The sequence below is a fragment of the Gnatocerus cornutus genome, chromosome 5, assembly GCF_029298725.1.
Source record: "Gnatocerus cornutus isolate USDA-ARS CGAHR chromosome 5, icGnaCorn1.1, whole genome shotgun sequence".
Classification (NCBI taxonomy): domain Eukaryota; kingdom Metazoa; phylum Arthropoda; class Insecta; order Coleoptera; family Tenebrionidae; genus Gnatocerus; species Gnatocerus cornutus.
In genome coordinates this window covers 9,531,162-9,557,146 of record NC_142237.1, presented here as the reverse complement: position 1 = coordinate 9,557,146, position 25,985 = coordinate 9,531,162, and the positions used below count along the sequence as shown (strand labels likewise).

The following is a 25,985-nucleotide window of genomic DNA, read 5'->3' as shown; positions in this document are numbered from 1 at the left end:
ACTGTTACCGATAAAAACTGCTACGCACTGCTACCAACTTTACTTTTTAATGAGTGGACGAATAGAAAATTAGAAGATTTGTAAATTAATGTATAGAATAACTTTTTTTTGTCCACTGTATGCTGGATGTGGTGTCGCAGTAATAAAAATTCCGTTAAATTAATAATAATTTACTAAATAATATAATAATGAAACAATAAAATATATAAAATAAATTGACGACTAGAATATTAAACCTGACACTTATGTTACAATATCATCTCTGTAATTTCGACTAGAACAACCCCTGTACATGTCGTAAACCTCTCAGCACCGTCCGACAATTGACAGTACTTTGTGCACTGTGACACTACACGCATATAATGACACATGAATAGAAACTCGAAATCGCTTATCAGTATAAATATCAGTGTGTTGATGTGGTGTGATTTGTTGGGTCAGTAGTGGGCACTGGACGGCTCCCCCAGCCACGAATCTGGACTCGGAGGAAAATCGGGATAGCCTCTTGGACTACTGTCATTACTGATGTCCGTATCGGCACCAGGGGGCATGTTATGGGGGAGCGGCATTCCTGGAGGCGGACCTTGTCCTAAACTAGCGTACACGGCGAGTTGATCGGGATAAGGAAAAGGCTCGTGACCATGGGGCGGTGTGTGTCCAGGCAGATAGGACGGGGAGGTAGCGCCGTGAAGGAACGAAGGTCGGCCGATGCCACTGTGCGGCGAAGAACCGTCTTGGTCCATGCTCATGTTAACCACAGTACCGTAGCTATCGTCACTTAGATCATGGTGACTGAAACTGTCCAAATCCACTTTCATTTCGTCTTTATCGAGGAGCTTATCGTGGCGTGGAGACGAACCGCCTTTCATCGAACGGAAATACTGGCTCCAGCGCGTTCGACCCGCGTCTTTTTTCAAACGCTTCTCTTTCGCTCGTCTATCAAAAAAATATTATTATTAGTAAAGAAGATGAAGAATATACTAATGTTCAGTAGGTACCTGTTTTGGAACCATACTTGTACTACTCGCATGTCTAAGCCCGTGTCTTGGCTTAACTGTTCTCGGACGTGTCGCGCCGGTTTTGGACTGTTGTTGTAGGCGGTTTTGAGGGTTTCTAATTGTTTGGCGGTGATTGTTGTTCGAGGCCTTTTGTTGGGCTGGTCACCATCCAAGCACTCAGCGGCTGAAACAAAAAAAAGCCACTTTAATCAGATTAACAAACACAAAAAACCACAAATTCTTAAATTTGTTGGGCCCGTAATACTAAATACTGAACATTAAAAACTAGTGGTGAAGAAATGGTGATGACAAATAACGTTTTACGTCACATTTTGTATATGAAAAGAAAAAAAAATATTGCAAAAACAAATATTTTTGTTGACATTATTTTTTTATTTGGTATACTGTCTATCCGGTAATTCAAACTCGGTACTTTTGGAAATCGAATTATCGAGGGTCGACTGTATTTCATTCGACTGTGGACACTACAGATATTATGCAACCAACATAACAGTACTGTATTCTCCTTGAAAGCCAAACCCGAAAAAAAAAACAAATAACTGCCATGTTTTTCATTTAAACAAGTTTTCTTTTCTAAAACATATTTTTTCAGGTAAAACTAAAAAAACGTTTTAGAGGGTGTGCGTCTTTTAGAACCTACTTTAAAAATTATTCTCTGGTACTTTAATTTAACAAGTTTACAGAAAAATTTACGAAAGAAACTATCTAGGGGAGAGCGGGGCAAAATAGTCATGTCGGGCAAAGTGAACATATGCTATTTTAACGATTTCTTCATACGAAAAAATTGTCTATTTTTTGTTAATGCATATCTATCGTTCTGAGATGGCGTTGACGTAAAAATGTAGTGCCTGATGCTGATGGTTTGGTCATTAGTAGGGGTACGTATGTTGGACATGTTCAAACGGTAAGTTTTTATGTACTTTTCGCAAGCTTTATTTAAAAAAGTATTTGTTATTTTAAACAAGCCTTTTTATTCATGTGTAAAGTTGATATTCTTTTTCCTTTTCGTCTCACCTATTAACTCCATATTTTTATATTTTGCAAAATATAACTTACATTATCATTTTACAACACTTCGGGGTAAACTGGTCCACTATGTGTTGGGGCAAAATGAACCTCTGTCCACTTTACCCTGTGATTTGTTTTCCTACAAATAGTTTTGTTTCTTTTCAAGTTTAACAGAAAAATAGTACGCACATATAGGAGAAAAACTATGCAGCAGGCATGAAATAAAGAAAGGTTGTTAATAGCGTTGCAAAGAGTTCGAAACAATAAAATGTCCTTTAGGCAGGCAGCTGAACAATACGGTATACCAAGAACTACACTAATGAAAAAATATAAAACTAGAAACACAGACAACGTCAAACTTGGAAGATTTGTTCCTACACAGCAGCAAGAACAGGAATTAAAAGAACATTTACTTGACATGGAACGATGGTTTTTTGGCCTAACACAAAAAGAATTTTGACGCATAGTATTCGACTAGCGCACGATAAATAATATCAAACATCCGTTTAATAATTTCAAGGGATTAGCTGGAAAAGATTGGATGCGTGGGATTCATGTTAAGAAACTCCGAGTTGTCACTTAGAACTCCAGAAAAATACATCTTTTGCCAGAGGGCATCGGGGTTTAATCAAGTGAATGTAAATAAGTTTTTTGATTTGCTAACAGATCTTACGGATTCCTATAATTTTCCACCCAGCAGAATCTTCAACGTTGATGAAGCGTCAATAACCACAGTTCCCAACAAATCTTCTGAAATTCTATCAAAAAAAGAAAAACGACAAATTGAACATGAACAGATAAATAAAGACTTATTAGAAGTGCAAAGTTTAGATGAAGAAATGACTGCAGTCATAACACCGTTTGATGAAATCCCTTCTAATTTTGTAGAAATTCCTGCCACAATCTAAATTCTTGATGTTCTAGTCTTACCAGAAAATGATGAGCCGCGAGACAATTTTGATGTAGAACCAAGCACATCAAAGTATTACTCACCCAACGATATTATGCCTTTGCCGAAGGCGCAGTATAAAACCAAAGTTAGAAAGTTAATAATAAGAAGGGTAAAACAGCTGTATTGACTTCAAGCCCCTATGTAAAAGAACTACAAGAAAAGACTCCCACACGACCGAAGAACATACCAAAAAAGAAAATATTTGTTGAAAATGAACAAGATGACGCTGAATGCATTTATTGTAGCTCACTATTTAGTGTTTATAAAGCCAAAGAGAGGTGGGTGCAGTGCACCAATTGCAAAAAATGGGCCCACGAAGCTTGTTCAGGGTATAATAAAAGAATGGAAATGTTTGTTTGTGATATCTGTAATTAAAATTGATATCATTGTTAATTTATTCATGTTAATTTTATTGAAAAATCTGTATTTTATATTCTTATAACAAAATATAATGTTTTTTGTTTTTTCAAAAGTTATTGTGTTCCAATGAAACTTCTAATATAGTTTGTATGAACATGCCCACTTTATCCAACCAGGAGGACCACTTTTCCCCACCCGTATGAGGTAAAGTGGACCAGTTGCAGCATTAGAGTTAATTAGAAATAAGTCATCAAAAAATTAAACAGGATAACATGCCAGAAATGGTTAATGCAGCTAAATGTCTAACGCGTACACATAAAGAGTTATCCCGTTAATGCAACGTACATATGTTCGCAAATATGCATTTTTCGGGAACTATGTCCAGTATGCCCCGCTCTCCCCTAATTAAACAGTTACAACTCGAACTTCTAATACTCGAATTATCTATTATTCGAAGTTTTTCTTAAAATTTACATTTCGTCATCAATTTCGATAAATCGAAAATTTCTATAAAAATTGAATTAAATTTTGCGAACATACTATGTAAACTTCCATAACTCGAAATTTTTTCGAAATCAATTTGTAAAAGCTGATATTGTGGTACTTTCCTGAAACTTCTGAAATTGATTAACTCAGATAAGCCTAAAAAAAATGTTACTTTTCTTATTTTTTGTAACTTTATTTTCTCATAATGATGTTAAATGAAAGTACATATAATAATTTCTAACTAGTTATTTGCGCTTGTATCTTAATTAGGGCGTCTTTTTAAACTGACAGTTAACAGAAAAAGTAACAAATTAAAGTAAAATGTTTAAAATAAAATTTTGTTGAAAACAACATGATACAATTTAAAAATTTTCTTGCAAATGTGTCTATCATATCTAAATTTTTACTCAACAAATCCGAAAAAACTTACTAGACAAGTTTGAGATCTATTTGATTAGCCATTAGTTAAGTTAATGTAATAATTTAACGTTATTTACCGCAATTAGCATAAAATAAACTGCCCAAAAGAGCTAAAATACTCTGAAAAAAATTGACGCGATCTATTCAAAAAAGCTAGATTTTATTGAATCCTACTAATAAGAAACCTTTGCTTTGTCTCCTTTTAAAACGACAGTAGTCAATCTGGATAAATAGCTTGAAATGCTACCATAATCCTAGAATTTTATCAAAAAATGTAAAAAGTTATGAAATTTGCAACAAGATGCGCAAAATTGCTCTTCTGGGTTGTGTAAAAATCGTATTCACTATATCTGTCACCGAAAAAACTATTCAGAATTTCTATTCGGAAATCTGGTTTTGGTAAGTGATTCTGACATCGATATCTCATTAGATGAATTGAGCCAGAAAACAAATTCTAAGTGCAAGAAGAAGAATATTCTAAAAAAATCAGATCAAAATCTTTAACAAAAATTTCAGAAATTTATAAAAATTGCCACTCGGAACGATGTAGATTTTGAAGATTCACATTTACAATTGAAAAATGCTTTTGAAATATTGAAAAAATGAAAGATTATGCTTCTGACTATATTTACAATTCTTTAAAAAACAATTTTATGAAAAAAAAATGTAAGAACAAACATAATATGCGCTAAAATTTTAATAACGGATACATCTACTTTAATAAAATTTTCATTTTTTGTTGAATTTTACTTTAACTTGAAATTTCTTTAACTCAAACCAATTGTGGTTTCCTTTCAGGATTCGAGTTATGGAAGTTTGACTGTAAAAAAAACTCTGCATTTAATATAAGCGATGAGCACAAAACTGATGAAAATGAACCAACAAAGTCGTTGTTTGAAGAATGCCAGTTGGAATACAGTGGAAATAAATACCTTTTGTCTTGGCAGCCTCGTAGTCCGGTTTGCAGACTAGCTTCCTATCCTCCATGAGGTAGAATTCGTCTCCCGTGTTCAACTGCCTAGCACACATGACGCATGAGAAGCATTGTAGATGGTAGACATTATCTTGTGCTCTTCTAACCACTTGCGTTGGAGGTATCCCCAGGTCGCACCCAGCACACTTCGTGCCGAACCGTCTGCACCCACAGCACGCCATACATACACAAGCTGCATTGTTACATCTGTACTACTCTACATTTAGGCAGGATATGTAATCAAAGGCTTCACAGAACAAACAATTTAATTGTCACATTTTGTAAGGTTTCAGAAGCTCTTGATTCGTTGGGTTAATTGTTTTGCAGGGATCTGACACTTACTTGAAAAAGTCTTCTTTACAAAAGAGCTGACCATTCCGGGCGAAACATTTATCAGTGAGTTGGACCCGGCAGTCGCTACATTGAAGGCATTTGGCGTGCCACGTCCTGTCGGCTACTTTTAGAATAAAACGGTCGAGGATTAATTCATGGCACCCGCCACATTTTGGTATTGTTGCTGAAAAATGAAACTAATTTAAAAATGAAGCTTGTTGGGGAATTCACCGCACAATTTATAGGCGTATAACTGGTTGCATAGATGATACTCAAGTTTTTAGTCATTGTTAGCTAAATTGCCATTTCACGTGTAACTGTCTCATTTTTTAAAATAAATCATACGTAATAGCCCAAGGGAGACTGTGCATGTTGTGTATGTTAATTTTATGGTAATATTACATTCAGCTGCATTAAAGTTTTTAAACAAGACAACGCAGTAAAATCCAGCGAGTACTTTTTGTATAGCGAAATAATTAAAAGTAAATTATAATTTGATTGAAATTTTAAATGTTTAATCAAGTGAGACGCGACTAAACCGCAAATAATAAAAACTCGAAAGTGAAATGAGGAAAGACGAAACTAGTTTTTGCAATATTTTGAATTTAACGCTATTATTTTGAGCGTGGAAGGTGAATGTCACAAAGAAAATTACCGATAAATAACGGTCACTTTGTTATGATAGTATTACAGAAATTACGACGGTGTTAAAATTTTGATAGCGGGATTTAATAAAGTTACGTGCTGTTGGTATCATCGCGCACTTTATTAAATTTTATTTGGGTTAATTTTACCTTATTTTACGACGTTTTCACATTTGTTATAAGTAATTTTGTGGAACAACTTATACCACATTTTCGTCTTCAGATAAGCGTGGATAAATTATTATTATTATCGAATTACGCAAATTACTACGTTATTTAATTTTCCATTGTTATTGCTTTACCATAAATTAAAATTGCAGTTTTTATTAGATAATAATGTAGTTGGAATCTTCTGATGCATTTTTATTTACTTTCAAATAGATGCATCCTATCATTCTATCATGTCATGTAAAGAATAAATGACTTGCAGTTAATTATTTATGCAATTAGAAATCAAACTCGTTATACGTGTTTATTTATGATATTAAAAGAGCTCTGCTTTTAATTTCTATTAGATAATCTAATTGTATAATTCTTCCTACTATACCGCAACTAGTAATTTTATTATTAAAATTTTCAGTAAAATTAGAATTTTTCACTTTCATTTTCTTAGTGACGGCGTAGCGAACTTTGGAATTGAGTTGGCAACCGTGTTGACTGCCAAGTTTGACATTTCACGCAGAGTTACCAACTGTGAATAAATATTGTTTTTCGGGCAAATACAACTTTTTAACACAATTAAACATTTATCACATTTTGTAAAAACCTAAATTTACAAATTCAACCGTTTGAAAAACCAACCAAAATGAAGTTTATGATAAAAGTGTTGTTTCTTGGTTGAAATTTTAGTATCTACCGTCCGCTTTTACCAACAGTGTCGGTCCGCCATTCTGTAGAACATAACACTTAAATTAAATATCAGTGGTACCATCACACTTTTTTTTCACGTTTTACGATCACTGAAGTTTAAAATTAAAAATGGGGAGTTAAGATTTATTTATAATCCTACGCTTTTTCTTTTGGCGCGAGTTTGAAAATTGAACCTTCGGCGCTCAACTTACACAAGAGCACTTGCGGAATATCATCAATAGAAATCGGCGGCACCCTCAGCATCTCAATATCTAACCCGATCCTATCTTCGATACACTGACTGATCATTTCGCGTATTTTTTATCCGATTTTGCCCCAATTTGACCCGTCAACGACCGCCGACCGACTGCGTACTAAATTTGAAAATGCGCCGTCGCAAGCTCTCTTTTATCGACCCTTCGAACGCCCACCCGTCGATGACACGTCCTAGATTTGTGTAAAACGTGCTTTATTAAAGAGACGTTCCCTTGTTTTGGGTCGCTTCGTTGCTATTGGTTGAGGGAGCGTCGCGACGCTCCACCCTGTTCTCAACACCCCGCACACCTTCTTTCGACTATGTACGGGGGTTATTTTTCTTGCCTTTATTGCCCGGGGACTAAATGAAGTCTTTTATGGACGAAGAAGACATAAAATTTGCCGACGAAAATAAAGACATAATTTTTACGTTTGTCGTCGATATAAATTCGGATCAACGAAGCACACAGAAGGGAAAAATCCGGTTTGCGAGGTAATTATTGTTGGGGACATTTGAGATGCTTTTTACTTATTGCATATTTTTATCACTGATTCAAATTTGTTGAATTATATGAATACTTACATACAACTTTACAGTCAACTTAATCAAATTATATGCTTGGTTAGTGTTTATTTGTTATGGTATAACAACAGGAATCGATTAAAATTGTTAATTAGCTACTACTTGAATTTTTTATTAATAGATATGTTTGGAAATTACGGTGACTGCATACTGATGAATAACAACATGTTTACCTACTACCAATAATGTTAATTGTTACCATTTAGGACAACATTTGTTAACAGTGTTTAAGGAAAAAGCTAAATCCATAAACTAATTGAATATTATAATAAAATCATAGGCACATTTATATCATTATTTGTTTGCTCTTATTTGCTATTTTTAAGGTATCGTCACGAATTTTTCCAAAAAACTCAAACTTTTGACTTTTGAAAAATTTAGGAACAATTTTTTATGTGAAAAATTACGAGAAAAACGATGGCGCAAACCGCATCTCAATAATATCTGTAATAGTTTCCGAGATATTGAGCACGGATTGTTTCAAACCTTCAAAAATTTGGCTCTCTGGCGACAATCCAAAAATTCAAACGACCATAACTCAGTTATTTGTCGACGAAAATTAAAAATTTTCGTAGTTTTGGACTCAGCGTGACATTCTGCGTAAAATGGGTCAAAAGAAGTTGAATTTGCTTCATAAAATAACAAGGCATTAACCAAAAACTGTTTTGAAGAGGTCATTTTGAGGTGATTTTCAATCACTGTTTTTAAGGTGAACACGACGTTTAATACCTTTGTGTTTACATCAATCGAAAAAGGAGCTCGAGATCTATCTACTGGCCCAATTCGAGATTGATCGGACAAATAGTTTACAAGTTATGGCCAAAAATAAAAAAATTGAAAATTTTTCATGGTTTGAGTCGGATTTTTTTTCGCGAAAAATCGACTATCGAATTTTGGGTTTTTGAGAACTTTTTCTAACGTAAAATGAGCCGAGCAAAACGATGACGCAAACCGCATCTTAATATCTCTAATAGTTTTGGAGATATTTATCTTTAAAAATTAGGAGAAATTAGGAAAAATTAAAATCAACTATTCGAAACTTTGATCGGCCATAACTTAGTTACTTGTTGTCCGATTTGGAATCTGTGGAAAATTCTGCGTACACTGATGTATAATAACTCAAATTTACTTCAAAAAATAAGCGAGATATCGATGTCAGAAATTTGGCAAAGTTTTAGACATGAATTTTCGCGAAAAACTTCAACTTTCGACTTCTGAAAAATCTAAGAATTATTCTTTACGTAAAAAATCAGGAAAAAAACGATGGTGCAAAGCGTTTCTTAATATCTGTCATAGTTTCCTGTACAGGGTGTCCCAGAACTCACGCCTAGCCGAAAAAAAGCGACAGCCGACAGCAATCAAGATGCCAAAAATGCAATTGGCTTTATCCTGATGTGCATCGAAATTGAGAAATTGCTTAACGAAAATGACCAATCCCAGAAGCGAAAACACACATAATATTAATGTTGCTAGGTTTCATAATTTAATCTTAAACAGGATAAATTGATTTGGTCTACTACATTTTTTTAACTGACGTCTAATGTCAATTTGACAAACGAAAACCACACAATGGTAGTTCTAAAAAAAAAACAAATACTCGAACAAACCACCATTATTTTGGACACACAGATGACCTCTTCTAACCAAACTTTAACATGAATTTTCAGTCATTTCATGCGTGATGCCATCCACAGCTTCCTGAATGCGTTGTCTGAGCTCTGCTTCAGTATTTAGCGGCACTACATAAATAACATATGTGACCCCAGAGGAAGAAATCAGCGGCTTTCGTTGATAAGCCATTCGCAAAAATCTCTTCTGACCGGATAATCCTAAGGGAGTAAATGTTGAACTCTGGTACGGGTGCCTGTGATCAGTCGGGAGAATTCTTTGTACAGAAGATCTTCCAATGTCTAACTAGCGTTCCACAGTTCGGATTATTTGCGTGGGGTCTTCATCAACTGCTTCCAAAGCGGCTTCTTCATTTTCAGCAGTACTGGCTTGACTTGGTGTTTCACCAACGGGCGCGCCAAACTGGTAATATCTGACCAGTCTGTCTAGCCCAAAAATTAAACAAAGAATCGTTTTCTTGTCCGGACCTGGAAAACGTTTTCGATGCGTTTTTGCTACTAAAGCCGAATTTCTATCGCACTCTCCAAAAATAACACACATTTCAAGGCATTCTGTCGCCGAGTACATCTTGAGCCTTGTTAATAATACCAAACACCAACTAGGAAACCAGCACGTGAGGGAAACCGAAAGAAACGCCGTTGACACACTCCACTTGGCTTTCCACTGTGTCAATTCTCCTGCCGCCTTGTCACTTGTCATTCCGCGCTCGTCAACCAGTGGTCTTCAACCCTCTAGTCAATCCCTAAAGTACGCTGAGCCGTTTCTGCACACTAAGTTCAAAGAGTTAACTGATTTATTGAAGTCTGTCATTTTAACGTCAATTAAGTTTACAGTGGACCAGATTATTTATACAAAATTTAAAGGAGAAAATTTAAACTGGTCTCTTAGCAACACGCGAGTGTATCCTCCAGACCATTCCCACGCGGCCTTGTGATTGGTCAACTTTGTCATGTCTTTTCTCAGTTTCTGTTGGAGTTGGAACTTTTTTTCAGCAATTTACACATTCACAGCTTTTCCCGATATGCCCGGTTTTCGGCTAGGCATGAGTTCTGGGACACTCTGTATATTGAGCACGGATTGTTACGAATCTTCAAAAATTTGGTCCTCTGGCGACAACCCAAAGAAGTATTTAAACAAACCAAAAAACTCTCCCTTTTAGCTGATGATGACTATAATAATTGATATTTAAATATAAGAAACAGAAACAGAAATTGCTTCAAGAAAAGTTGGCATAATTAAAAGTCATTTAATGATAGACAATTACTTTTTTTTCATTATGCTAATTCTGTTGTTATCTCATGAATAAATTCCTTTTTAACACATTTACTCTCATAGCCGCTGTGACAATCCACGTGACATTCAACGAAACCCAGTTCGATTGAAATGGACCATAGAAATAAATAACGTAAGATCATAGCCGATTATACCCATCGATAAAAGGCTTTAGAGAATGAAACCTGCCGCCCCATAAAAGTCATTCTTTTCCACATACACACAACTGGCGTTCATGTCATTGCAGAGGGGGTGCTAATGCTCAAATGGAACAGAAAAACGCACCATCTGTTGACAATCCAGGCGGGAAAATATCGCCGCCACTTTTTGCATACATATCCATCCACTAACTCGATTTGGCTCACTTCGCCTTAATGGAATTGGTTATGCGTTCCGGGTTACTCGATTAAAACGCAAGCTCGTGTGGTATTGCGTTGAATATTTAATTAATAACTCCCGAAGTAATTGGTCTGTTCGGTCTTTGTATGTCTGAAGGTTTTTTTCCCTCTTGCGTTTGTAAATTTTTAAGGTGGCGAGGATATCAGAGACGGGGAAATCTTCCCGGAGTTTGTGAATTATTAAAGAGGACGCGGCTAATCTGGCCAAAAGTCGGTGGATCTCCTTTTTCAAACCCGGAATAATGCAGTTAGTGAATTAACTTCGAGCTCTGATAAAAAGGGAGAAGAACAACTTAATTCAACGCGATATTAAAAATGAATTGGCTTGAACAACGAATAATTAGGTTTCCAGAGTGGATTCATTGTTAATTTTTATCAAAACATTGTAAAATTCTCTTTACATGCATTTATTTTGAGTTGTATTATTACATTAGTCGTCAAATTTTGGACGAAATTTGTACTGAAGGGTTTTGCTCCAACAGGTCAGGACATTCGTTTTTTTCAGTTTTACCTACAAAATCATGGAACTTTATAACACATCATTGAAAAGGTAATTAAATAAGCTTCCCATCAAACTATAGAAGTCTCCGGGGGAGCTAATTTCTTCCAAGATATTTGAGAACAAATGATAAAAATAAATTTTGAAAAACTAACGATTTTTAAAAACTGGTTTAGGATTTTGTAAAAAAACACACAAAATGGTAGTTTTTTGAGAAATTTTGCATTTCTAAATGATTTCCACTGGTCAGAATGGAAAATCATAAATTAAAATAATGCAGCAACTGTTAAAAAGTTGTAGGGTGATTTTTTATTTTAAATAAATTGGAGACGTTTTTATATCAATCTTTGAAACTTCTCCAGTGCAATTTGTTTCCAATTTGTTGAGTAATGTTATTTTCGTTTTATTCTGAAATTCGCATTTTTATAAGCAGACGTGGCGGTAAAAGCATCAAATGTTTTGTTGCAAATTTCGTGTAAAAGGCCTCAAAAAGTTCCCTTCTGCTCGAAATCAATACAAAGCGTAAAGTGTGACAGCACATCGACTCTAATGAATAATAGAATTGATGTTACCTCAATGACCATCGTAGCGTGTCATAGCTCACACATACAAAAAAACTTCCCTCACGTTTTTACCATAATGGTTATTGTGTCATTATTATATAACAACCAGCGTCACGATGACAACTTTTCCAAATACGTTCATTCATATTTAATCGAGCGATGAATATTTAATAAATTTTATATCAAAACCAATTGATCTATTGGGTTTTTATCTTCACCACTCATCGTTTCCCGTATTCAAATAATTATGTTCTGAAGTGCTTTCAATAACTGATGGCGTTCATTTTTGATGCAAAAAATTAATAACATTTTGTTTCTAACAATTATGTTTTGATTAAAATCAATCACAACGTGGGATGATGTCAACTTCCTGCGCCGAAAAGGCGCTCCTTCCACGCACCATTAACTTCCAACAATGATTACAACGCCTATACCTGTTGTAAAATTTGCAAGTAAAAATTTTAGTACCTCCATACGCTTAGTTATAAAGTCGACTCCCGAGTCCTAATTAATACTCTCTAGACGGGGTTAAAAGCAGGCCTGCCACCACATCCATGAATAAATAAGCGACATTTCGCCCCGGAACATTTAGTAAATGGACCGGATTATGGCGATGTCACCCTCTCTCTGAGATGTTGGGCAGTTTTAACACCAGTGAGGGGGTTAATGGATCAATCGGGGTGGATGTAGCAAAACAAGTGCATCCAATTCAATTAGCATGCCGGATTAACACCGATCGAACTTTGTATCGACTTCGCTGATGGATTCATTGGGGTGATAAACAGGGGGTGGATTAGCAAAAGTCGGAATGGTGATTTGTGGAAAGTTGAGTCAATAGGTTTGGTTTTGCTCGTAATACTAGCAACAATAATTTATATTATCAAATTGGAAATGGGTATAAATTTCTGATCTGTTTGTCTAATTAAATGAATATTTGTTTTTTTTTAGTTTTCCTGTTTTGAAAGTGCTGGATTGGTTTGAACGTGAATTCAATTATTGAAATCGGTTATTTTTCAAATCAACTTTTGCCTGCCTATTCATTGGAAAGCACATAAATCCACGTAATAACGCGTTTTTGATACTTCACTCATTGTTGTAACTTGTAACAAAACTGAAAAGAATCAATGGGTAAATTCCAGTGCTGTCAGTATATTAATACATATGAGTAAAACATTTGTACATCTATACATGATTGTACAGTAATGAACACTGAATTTCGTCCGTTTTTTTTTTCCGTGAATTAATAAAAATTAATTATCGGAAACATTAATTGGCAATAACTCAGTTATTTGTTGTCGTATAATTTAGAATTTGTGCAAAGTTCTACGTAAAATGAGCTATAATAACTTCATTTTACTTCAAAAATAAGCGAGATATCGACTTCACAACTTTGGCATAGTTTATTAATTTTCCCGAAAACTCAAACTTTCAACTTTTGGAAAATCTAAAAACTACATTATGTCCCCGGATTGAGTTCACAAGAGGAAAAAAAACGTTATTTTTCATTTTACAAAAAAATGACAAAGGAATAATATTTTTTGCTTTAATTTAAAATAAATAAATCTTTAATTAAAACTTTAATATTATGAAGCAGTGTTCTTAAAATCGAAAAAAACAAAAAATAACGAAGAACTTTTTTATTTTTAATTTTGCAAAAAATGTCAAAGGAATGAAATTTGTTCCTTAACTCAAACCAATTTCCACTATTTGATTGACCCATTGCGTGTTTTAGCACATAATTCAATTCTAACTCGTAATTCTTTGTGACTTTTGAATTTTCTCAATTATTGTTAAGGATGCAATTGCATTTTTTTCCAATTTTTTAATACTTACACATTATTGGGTAAATTTTTCTTTAATCTTTAACGCACTATTTGATATTGTGAATCCACAGCCTGCTATTATTTAAATACGATTACAAAATTTAATAAAAAAAATAATGAAAAAATTAATTTTAAGAGTACAAACTAATAATTTTGAAATTTTAATTGAAGATTTATCTGTTTTGAAATAAGCAAAAAATGTTATTGCTTTGTCATTTTTTTGTAAAATGGAAAATAAACTTTTTTCCTTCTTGTGAACTCAATCCGGGGACATACTGTATATCTTAGATAAAAAATCGCGAGAAGAACGATGGCGAAAACCGTTTCTTTTGATCTGTAGTTTCCAAAATATTGAGCACGGATTGTTTTGAATCTTCAAAAATTTGGTCCTCTGACGACTACCTAAAAATTCAAAACGCCATAACTGGGTTATTTGTTGGCGAAAATTAAAAATGTTCTTGGTTTTGGATTCAGCGTAACATTCTGCATAAAATGGTCAGAAATAAGTTGAGTTTGCTTAATAAATAAAAGCGGGAAATTCTGCGTTACACCGATGTATAATAACTCAAGTTTACTCCAAAAATAAGCGGGATATCGATATCAGAAGTTTGGCATAGTTTTAGTCACGAATTTTCGCGAAAATCGCACGAGACCAAATATTAGCCAATAGAAAAACAGAATTCGGTATGGTTTCTATGGCAATATAGAAATTTTCCTGGAAATTATTTGCATCTTGCTAACCCAACATGAAATTAATAAGTGGAAATTTTTTCAGCCAATCAGAAAAAAAGTTGTGTATGTTGTCATGGATAATTCTGTTACACAACTTGATTTTTTGTTTGAAATTTTAAATTTTTTCTTAAAAAGCAAAGAATGTGTGTGTCTCGTTGCGATTTTCTTACCGAATACGACCTCGTGCATTGATTAATCTCCTGAAATTTTTCCTCGTGCATTCCAAAAACGTATTAATTATAATTAGCCCGAGTGGAATACGTTTTTGAAATGCATTCGAAAAAATTTCCGGAAATAATCAATGCACTAGGGATATGCAACTTTCGACTTTTGGAAAATCTAAGAACGATTTATTTGCTTGCTCTTGTATTATACTTGAGTATAATGGCATTTTGTTCACTCGAGGATTATATTACCCGTGATTAAAATTCAACTTACCCCTCAGGTTGAGTAATCTACTTTTATTTTATACTGTCTATTTCCACCTATTTTTAGAGTGGTAAAATGGCACCGTACTAAAATGCTTTATAGGACTAAAATGATCTTTTATACCTTGTTTGTTCTTTTCTACCGACAAATCCCTTCAAATGTCTTTCTGAAGATAATGTTGGATTATTTTTGAGTACCTACTTTTTCGTAATTTCTGATGGAAGATCTAATTGAAATAATCTTAAATTGTTTACAATATAAAATTAAAATAAAATAAATAAAATACGTTATAAATCCGGACTCCCTATAGAATTTCCAAATTCAAGATTCGACTCTCTTTTGATTCATCGCGTCCTGAAACATCTCAACTTTTTATATCTGATTAAGAATTGCTGTAAACCTCCGATTATTATTATAAAACGCATTTCTGTTTTGAAATACCAAATTTGGATATTTTTGATCTTTAGTAATTGTGTATTCTTACGCTACTTCCATCAGTTATCCTCAATATTCATCGATTTATTAATTATAAAACGGACCTTGATTATAATAAGACGCACCCATATATTCACTATGCAAAAACAGGCAAAAAAGTGCATCGTAAAGTCGGATTACGGTTATTTTGGTATTTACCACTACGCTGCAGCCACTGAGGCATAGACCTTGATGCATTAGATAATTGTTATAATTTTTTAATGATTTTGTATCTATAATTATGTGTTTCTTATGCATTTCTCTTTTACCACAATGCGGAAATTCAATGTGTTTACTTCATTAGTTTATTACTATTTCTATTATTGTACTGATTATGTCATTTTCTAGATACAGTTAGTTTAAACATCAAGTACACACTGTTATCAAATCAAACGCACCAGGAGGTATTTTTATCGGAAATGTTTCAATTTGTTTGCACCTTATCGTATCTAAGTTTTTTAAGAATAAAATGTTGTTAATTTAAAGTCGTTGGATTTCTAAGAAATAGATTGTGCAATAATCGAATGGTACTTGTTATGAATGAGATCAGGTTTTTCCATGAACTATTTTATTATTTAAAGTAAAAGTGAATAATTAAATTTTATTTGGTTTTTGGTTAAGGATAACCTCTTCGTGATGTTGCTTAAACGTTATGCAGAATGAAGTGATATAGTTAAGACAATATAAAAATAAAAAAACAACTTTATGGGCTTCTAGAAAAATTATTTAAATAAAATCGATATAGATTTTCCGACAGGCCGTCTTTACATTTTTTTCGGTATAAATAATACTAAACAGCCACTGATAAACAGATTTCTATTTTGCTACAACTAATCTCAAGTGTTTTCAAGATTTTCAACTTGAAAACTCACTCATGCGTAACCTAGGGGGTCTCCAGCCCCGGAATCACCAACAAAACACCGGAAATCCAGATTTGCCACAACCCGGAAAAGCATTGTTGCCACCGGAAGTCACGTGTGGTGTTTTGGTGTCAACAGTTGGGCCTTCGAAAGAGTACCCCAACGATTAACAGTTGCCGCTTCGTTTTAGTTGGCGCGTGGCGAACATTCGCTGCTTCCGGGGACAAAATTATTAATAATAGCCACGCTTTTCTTTTTTTTCAGCTTTGGTTTTGAGTTCTTGCGACTAGTTTGGTTCCGGTTGAAAAGCTAATCTTGAAGGGGCTGGAATGCATATAATGTTAATTACCAAGTAGCCGGTTCTGAACAGATGAGCGCGGCGGGATACCGCTGCCCCCTTTTAGGTGCTCCAATAATGATACTGTCCTAAGTGTGCCATGATCGGGCACCACTGAACCATCTGCCACCTTATGATTCACCATTCGTGATGCAATGGTCATTTACCTATCGGACCTTTAAATCGGGTGTTATATGCGATGGTATCTGATGTTACAAGTTGTTTTGTTTTTTTGAAGGCAGATGTGGAAATTATCTGCGATAAAGTGTCGTTTTTTCCACCATGACGTGATTGTTTATTGACTGGTCAAATAATCAAGTCACTGCTCGAATAATAAGAAAAACAAACAGAATTAAAATTAATATAAACAGAGTGGGCAGTATTATGAAATCAAACCGCAGGGGTAGCGCCAGTTTACACAAGGGGTTGCTTGGAGATGCAGGGGGAGGCCTTTTATGTGTTCGGTTATAAACGTAGTTCATGGTATAATTTGTACCCTCTAGAATTATGAACATATTTACTGATTGTCTCGTGAGACTCAATTGATATGCCAACAAGCCCTTTAGGAAGGATTTATGAGACAATGGATGAAAAATTGGAGACCAGAACATATTACATAAGGGTGGGAGTGATTGAAAGAGCCGGCTAGAAGCCAGAAGTAAGAAGTTACCACCGATGAAGTCACAAGAGACTTGCATTGTCCAAGTTCGGGCCAAAATTTTGACTGGCTTCTTTCTGAATTCACTTTTAGAACAATTTTATTATTCCAATGGAAAAAAAAAACACTAAAATTGTCAATCAATCAACAATCATATCATCTTGATAGATCAGGTAAAAGTCCAACTTTTTATTAAGCTAACAATATTGATTCAAGTGGTCATGAGTTATTGGCGTTTCATGTGTACTTCCTACAGTTGATTTAGATTGCAAATGTTCACCCAAAGTCACAAATTCTAAAATATCGTTTCTGTTGCAAATTACAAAAGACGATCGTGTTCTGACAATGTAATGTGTCTGAAATAAAATTCTTTTTTACCGTTTTTCAACAGAAGTTGCATTTGAAGAAAATTTCACTTCACTTGGCACATAATGCCAAACAATGCCAACCTTGCCATCTTAAAATTTCCAAAGTTCAAGATTCCAACGTTAAAGGGGAACTTCACTTCACATCTTTGAGAGCTTGCTCTAATTAATTAGGTAATCTTAATACACAGCAACTTTTATGTCAAAATGAACAAATTTCAAATTCTGAAGACAATGTTGCCAATTTTGTCACCTTAAAATTTCTAAACTCATTCATCAATATTTTAACATGAAATAGAAAAATAACTGCAAAAGTGGACATTTGCAACCTACACCGACTGTATTTTAATTACGTAATCTTGATACACACTACATTTCATGTCAAAATTGACAAATGTAGGATTCTATGAAAATGTTGCCAACCTTGTCATCTTAAAATTTCCAATGTCATTTCATAAAATGCAAACCTTATATAAAGTGCAGCTCATTGCTATCAGTCCACTATCCTGTGTAAATTTTCGAAAATTTTTGGTTGTAAATCAGGCTTTCAATTCTTTAGGGAGAAAATTAGGGGGAAATTGTATACAGCAATTTTTGAGGTTAACTCGTTGTCAAAGTTGAGGGTATTAATCAATAATTAATTAAAAATTTGTTACAAAAGAAAGATTTTAGATAAATAAATACCTGTCAAAGTAAACATTTGCAACCTAACCGACTGTAATGCCAAATACAAGGTGTTTATAAATGTTTCTAGCATCAAGGGTGGCTACGAGATGTCAAAGAAATTTGCCACTCATTTCAAATGTGGGTTTAGATTTTTCAATTGCCATTAGTAGTTAACCTTAATCATGGAGCAAAGTAAGTTTTGAAAAAAAAACTGTTTTAGTTTTGGTTTGAAACCTGAAAATCATAAACTTAGACACAATAACGTAGCTGAAACGTCCTTGACGTAAGTGACATTATGAATAATTTTCAAAATAATTATATTCTTATTATGAAAACAAAGTGGCAAAATAGTGCATGACAGAAATTGCAAAGCGGCCCTTGATGCTAGAAACATTTATAAACACCTTGTACAATGAGCATTTTTTGTTATTTATTGTTTTTATTACCAATAAATGATTATAATGTTTAAAGAAAATTTGGGTTGGTATTCCCGAAGACTTGACAATGTTGTTCATTTTAGTTCTACTAGATTGTTATCGGGTAAACGCAGTTGTATTTAATCTTTCTTAACTTTTGAATTGACAGATCTAAAGTCAAGCATACCAAAACTGAAGTCTATGTCAATCATTTAAAAGAACACTTTTACTTCAAACGATATCCTGTTATTTGTTTTCCTCGTCCTCGCAATCTGTTAGCACTTGACATCACCTCACAAAGTGTGAACATCCCTTTTCCTTTTCCAATTAGCTTTTATGCAGTTTAAGATCTCGTTAATCTCTTTGTTTTGTCCGAAACCGTGGCAGATGCGCCCTTTTCTCATCCCTCCTGTTCACGGTCGACCCAGGCCGTATTCATGACGATGATTAGGGACAAAACGTCCTTCTTGCTCTCGTAATCAAACAAAACCCGCTGACTTTTCACAACAATGGTTTCCTGGACGCAGAATGGGCTGATTGAAGCCGTGTAATGTCGGCTTACATCCCCGTATTTCATCCAAGCATCCATTCCACCCTCGATTCTTATCCGTACAGGCGCGTACTCGGACATATTTCGTCTCATTGTTTTCGTTCATGTGTGTCTTGAACGGACTGATTAAACCGGGGTAAGAGGGGGCTCGAAGTCGGTCGATAAAAAGCGCATGCTTTTATTGTATCGACAAAATAATCTGTCGTGATCTGGAAATGTTGTGAAGAGGGGTCATTTGGCTTTGCTAAATCTGGACGGACGATCTGCAAGCACGCATGGGCGTTATGGTGGACACGCGTTGGACTAAATGCTTTCGTATTGTTGCCGGTGGGACTGTTACAAAGTGCATGTTTGTCGTGAGGATTAAAAGAACGGAGTTAATAGAGGAAGGGACGAGTGCATTAACTAACAATGGGGGGGAGAAACGGAAGGCATTGTACATACACAAGTTTGACAAAAACAACAAATAATGGATGCTCCAAATTTGGAAATTTTTCAGATTCACAGGAAATTAGTTTCAGTACAACCTCGATTATCTGTGCTTCTCGGGACCAGAGCCTACACGGATAATCGAAAAACACGGATAATCGAGTTGTTCAATAAACTTACGTTTTAAGGCAACAGAATTATTTGGAACGTTTTTTTTTTAATTCAAAATACTATATAAAAACTTTAACAAAATTTATCAAAATCATAACAATAACAATTTTTAATATTAAAAGAAATGAAAACAATCCACTCTTATCAGACATATTTCATAAAAGTAACTATTTTGTAGTAAAAAAATATCTGGTACTTTCATTTATTTCTTTTTTGGTTCCAAAATTTTCTCTGCCACTTGAGTTTTCAGAAGGATTTCATTGCAAAAGAATTTATTTCAAACATTTTTCTTAATGTTTGCGAACACTACTAATCCAAAAATTTTAACTCATAATTTTGTTTTTGCTCTCTGTACTGACTTAAATATCATTAAACTACCAACTGTAACTCGTAAAATTCCAAATTTTAAGTTTTCTAACATTGGAAACAAAAATACGAAGTATAGTAGACCTTCGATAATTTGAACCTCGATAATTTGAAGTTTTTTTCGGTCCCTTCGATTACTGTCGATAAGTGAAAATGTTTAATGTATTTTGGTTTCCTCGTTAATTTGAAGTAAAATCGAAAACTTTTTTCCCGCCAACACTCTATAATTTGAATTTTTCTCTCCCGAACTCTCGTTTATTTGAAGTCCTTCGCGTGGACGTACAACAAAAACAGAAAACTTCTGAACAAGCCATATTTAAAAATTCCATTGCCGCTTTCAGATTTTACATTTTTTGACTCATGTCTTTTAATAAAGAGTTTTTGAAAACTTCGTCATAGCATAAATCTGTTTCATCAGAAGAATTAAAAGCTTACAAAATATAAGTTTTACGATATTTTGTCAAAGTGGAGTTAGTGGATTTTACGCTCTCTTCTCTGATTGATTTATTTATTCTGACTATTGTCAGTTTGCCTTTAAACTCTCGTTTATTTGAATTTTTCTTCTCTTTCTCTCGATTATTTGAATCACACTATATTTTAAACTCTCGATAATTTGAACTTTTTGCCAGGTCCCTTGAGTTTCAAATTATCGTTAGTCTACTGTAGTTGGTCTTCGATTTGTGTGTTTTTTGTAATCCACATTTGCTACGCAAATTTTGCAACCATTTTCATAACTCCTCTTGCGACTTTTCTGCCTTCCCTACCGCCTCATAACATATTCATAAGATGGCAAAAATCAACGCCAAGTTAAGGGATTTTCTAATTTCACGACTTGTCCTGATTTCCCGTAATGAATCGAGTTAGGTAATTACAGGTGATAAAGACCACCTGCGGCCTGTAATAACCGGGGTGTTACCGGAACATTTAAGAGTTTTCGGTAGCTCAGACTGAAGGGAGTTTTGTTGGAACCCCATGTAAAAAAGAAACATAATCTTTGCGCTCGTCCACTCATCGGCCACATGGCGGTCGCGTGCCATGAACTCCACCAAGTGGCACGTGCGACTCATCTGCGTCTAGGTGGGGCTTCAGTGGACGGCATCTGCCGTAGGGTGACAGGAGAATTTTGGTAGATTGAAAAATGTATTTTTGGAAAGCCCAATGAAGAAAGGAGTCGCTTTGTACATTTGCTGATTACGCAAGAATTTCGACATGCCCCAAATTCTGTATAAAAAAAGAAAAATATCCCTTTGTAAGCGTTTTGCCGCCTAGGAACACCGGTTGAATAGGGGCAGTGCAGAAAGGATCGAGGTCTTCGCCGCCCCCCTCGGCGATGATTACGTCGGGAGCGGTCCCGTCCTCCCCGCTCTAATCATGCTGAGTGCTGGGTGAATGGGAAAGCCGCCCCCGCACACGCATCATCGACCGCCGCCTCATTTGCCTGCAACCCTAAAGGACTAATACACACACATGTATCGATATGCCGGTGGCGCGGCCCGTCACGAACGGTATCCATGTAATAAAGTTAAAAGCACATCTTCGACTTGCAGAATGAGGCGATGTTACGTTTGCAAAAAGGACAATGAGGCTTCATATTTTCCGAGCGCAATTGGCGCACTTGGAACTTTTGTGAGTGGAAAATGATGAAGTGGTGGAAAAAGTTTTCCTCCATTATGTTCTTTTAATGGAAATATTTGTGATCGATGGGAGTCGTAGTCGAATTAATTAATCTAATGAATACCGCTGAGAAATTTATTATCAAAAATTGGAAATGTTGCTCCCGAGGTAATTCGATATTAATTCAGTTTGTTTTATGTTCTTTGGGCGTTTATTTTTCCCAATGCGGGTGACTTTTATGATAATTAAACGATCTGAAGGTATTGAACAAATTGGAATATATAGGTATAATGTCAAGGACGAAATTTTCTCAAGGCTAAAAACATATTAAAGAAGATAAAAATGTTTAAAAAATAGTATACAGTCGCGACCAAATTATTTTGGACATAATTTTATTGATATTTTGACAATTTGAGTGTAGTCTATGCATTACTGTTAATTTAATGTGCAAATTTTAAACAATTTTGTCAAAAGTGACAGTAATAATGAAATACATAAGAGTGCTTTACAAATTATAATAATCAAATGACTTTGACGTCCAAAACAATTTGGCTGCGAGTCAGTGGCGTAACAATAGGGTGGCAAGTCGGCAAAATGCCATGGGCCCCTGGTCAAAGAGGGCTTCTTAAAAGTCAATAGAGAAAGAGCCCCATTCGATGGATTTGCCACGGGCCTCAAACGGTATAGTTACGCCACTGCTGCGAGTATTTAATCAATAAAACTTGTAGTAAGACTGTAGTATTCATAAAATTTTTAGACAATTGTCTTTAAAATTAAAATTTCAAATTCGACTAGAATTTTACTTTGAGAAAAAAAAGAAATTGATAACTTCTACATTTACCAGTATCAAGTATAATAATTTAATATTAATTTTAATATTATTATATTATATTATTTAATGAGGCTGATAATAAAAGTGATTTTACACTTGAATTAAGCTTAAAAACAAAATATTAAGCGACTTTTTTAATAGTTCAAGTGTTATAGGGCTATTATACCCGAGTTAAATACTATGCTTTATCTACAACAACCGTTCTACAGTTCTACCACAATTTGTACGAAATTTATGACTGTATAACGTCAAATGTCAATTTTGACATAACACAACGTAACTATGGTTATTGCAAAGGTCGTGTTATATGTATAATAGTCATGTAACAGTTATGTTTCCACTTGTTGGAATATGAATGTGACTAACATACAGCCGGAAAAAAAATCTTAAATTTCAATGTGATCTAAATGCCGCCCCACTTAAAATTTGTAACCTTACTTTTTTACATTGTCAATTTTTACCTTTTTCAAAATAATAAATACTTCAGTCATGATAATTCTTAATTGTCAACTTTGAAATTTTAAACGTCGGTAATGACAATGACAGGAATGTACAGACTAGACTCAAATTTTTTAAACGTCAGAAAAATAACGTCTAGAATTTTGTGTTGGCGGCTGTATATTGTGTCTATTATTTAACAGTTTGTTGTAGATAAAAAAAAGTAACAATTTTATACATATAAAAGAAGAAAATACCAACAGGACCGTATTTTAAGACGTTAAAAACACTTTGCCATTGGCAACTGAGTAATGTTTCTTGTGATATTTGCATTAAAGAAAGCGGAAGATCGGTCGATTAAACTACGACCGCGATTTTTAAACACTATAAGCCTATTAGCGTATATTATATAAAATCTTGCAATGGTTTTAATTTTTTGGGTAAATAGGTATCTGCAGCAATAAAAATGATCTATAGGTAAATACTTAAATTTCCGTTCGGAGCCAAAATGGGTAATCGAAAATTTTTCTTTCAATCAAAGCTCAACAAATATTTAGTATTATTGTGACTAACCTGAATATTTAACGCAGTGTTGATTCCGACGGCGCCGGTTCAGCAAAGAGATTTTCGTCATATTCGTGAATATAAATTTAGTCACCTCACAGTTAGTTAGTTACTAGCTTGACTACTTTTATTTTTACAAGAATACTACTTATATCAATCTCTCTGATAATCTAATCTGCTATGATATTGATCAAAAGATTTTAATAACATTTTAGAGATCATGATCACGATAAGAAGTCATTGACAAGTTTTTTCCATTGAAAAATAGAATAGAATGAACCCACCCTTGTATTAAAAAACTGTTACTCCTCCCTATTTGATTGCCGGTGGCCACCTTTCATACCTCCCTCATTAAAACACTAAAACCTCTCTCATCTCCAATGTCACTCCTACTAAAATTACACGTTTGGACGTCGCACTTGTTCGATGGGTGTTTGTGCCGCTTTTTAAGACACGTGCCCACGGATCTGGTCCACGTGTCCGGAGTACTCCGGTTACCACTAAAGCAACAGTAGCCGTTCACATGGGAAATCTGTTTAATCTCCCTGATCTCGCCGTAATTAAGTTAGAATTGATGCGCATTTTCGCTGCCAAAAGCCGAATCGATTCTGGTTTTCGGGTATAATGAAGACAAAGCAGCGAGGAAAAGACAACTGATGGCAATGTGTGGTCACTAAATACATTACCGGGGAGGTTTATATAGAGCTTTTGAACGCGAAGGAGGCAGTCGTGAAGAGGTGCCAGTTGAGTCAAGAAGAAAAAATGTGCAGTTTAGGTGTTTTACCTTCGAGCGCTTTATTTCTTGCAAGAAGAGCGAGGAGCACTTCGGAGTTGGGGGGCCCGTCCATGGGCGGCATGCTGGGGGGCATTCCTTGGATCAACGGGAGCCCTCGCGCCTGGTCCAAAATGGACATAGTAACACACTTCACTACCACAAATGATCACCAAATTTAAATTTTCATCGTTTGGTCTTCGGTTACAATTTTTTTCAACTTTTTGGCCAACATTGTGCCGTTAATTTTCGTACGTATGTCTCATGTAGGTTATATTTTTCAATTTGTGTTAAGTTAGTCTGGTCCGTTTAATTTCACTAAGTGTTTCACCCCGAGCCCTGAGATTCACTGTAGTGAAGGAGTCTGTCTACCTCGCTCCCTCCACCCTGCTGCCAACGACGCCATTATTGAAATCAGTCTTGATTATGGAGTTGTGACGTCACGAGACGACGAGCGTCGGCGCGAGCTTGGGACACTCCCTCGCAGGACGTCCTTTCTACTCCTGCAGGATGAGGATAAAGGAGATGAAATATGCCTATACACAAACAAGAGGGAAGGGACTTGCAAAAAATGAATTTTCACAGGTTATTTTTTGTCCATTTTGACGATTTCATACTGTACACATTAAAACGAGGATAGTTTTTAATGGGAAATATGAGAGGAAAGGTAATAACTTCAGCAAATAATGTCGGAGAGCGGCTACGAAAAAAGACGAGTTTTACTTTTTGTCAACTAATTTTCATAATTTCGACCTAAATCTATTGCTTTTGTATGTGCATGTTTCCAACCCCATTGAACGTCCATGGCATTAAAGGACATCGTTTACAATTAAAATGATTAGATATTTTGGCAATGACTAATTCTATTAATAGAGTTTTAGTTTGTACTTATTTTTGAGAATGAAAATATTTGAGCAGGTGAGATAATATCGTTGATATTAATTTCAAGTAGTTTGTTTAGTCTAGTTCTCTCACTTTAACAGAATTAATATAAATTATTGACTGTTAACTTCAATTTGAGACAAGTTCAAGTTGAGACAAATATTCTTACAAAACTCCTCCGTTTTCGGCGCGTGCAAACGGAATTGGACGTTGCTGCTTCAAGTGCCTGTCTGATTAGGTTTATATTTTTTTTATTTAATGTTTGTTTAATAGAGCGTTGAACAATTTTTGGATTAAAGTTGTCTTATCGGAATGGATGATGTGAAACGAGATAAAAGCACAATAATAACAAATCTAAGTTTTT

The 25,985-nt window shown here is 34.8% G+C and overlaps 1 protein-coding gene across 5 annotated transcripts; it reads right to left on the bottom strand.

Annotated features, from left to right (window-relative positions):
- Window positions 1–154: 154 nt before the first annotated feature.
- Window positions 155–25,152, bottom strand: Lim3 (Lim3 homeobox protein). 5 transcript variants are annotated; one of them, XM_088035963.1, is made up of 5 exons: window positions 24,752–25,152; window positions 5,561–5,735; window positions 5,178–5,389; window positions 999–1,182; window positions 155–936 (listed from the first exon to the last, which is right to left on the bottom strand). In XM_088035963.1, the coding sequence occupies exons 1-5, from the start codon at window positions 24,879–24,881 to the stop codon at window positions 438–440; spliced, it is 1,200 nt and encodes a 399-aa protein (XP_087892089.1). In that variant the 5' UTR covers window positions 24,882–25,152; the 3' UTR covers window positions 155–437. The 5 variants fall into 5 exon arrangements, with proteins under 5 accessions (XP_087892089.1, XP_087892090.1, XP_087892093.1 ...); XM_088035964.1 differs by having other exon boundaries at window positions 5,178–5,380; XM_088035967.1 differs by lacking the exon at window positions 24,752–25,152 and adding an exon at window positions 23,977–24,067.
- Window positions 25,153–25,985: the final 833 nt, after the last annotated feature.

Bases quoted from the DNA above. Each gene is read 5' to 3' on its own strand.
- Lim3 (XM_088035963.1), bottom strand. From the start codon at position 24,881: ATGTCCATTTTGGACCAGGCGCGAGGGCTCCCGTTGATCCAAGGAATG. The intron at 1,183-5,177 runs GTATTTATTTCC...TTTTTGTTTCAG, and splicing joins CGAGGCTGCCAAGACAAAAG to CCGCTGAGTGCTTGGATGGT. The intron at 937-998 runs GTACCTACTGAA...TTTTTTTGATAG, and splicing joins CAAGTATGGTTCCAAAACAG to ACGAGCGAAAGAGAAGCGTT.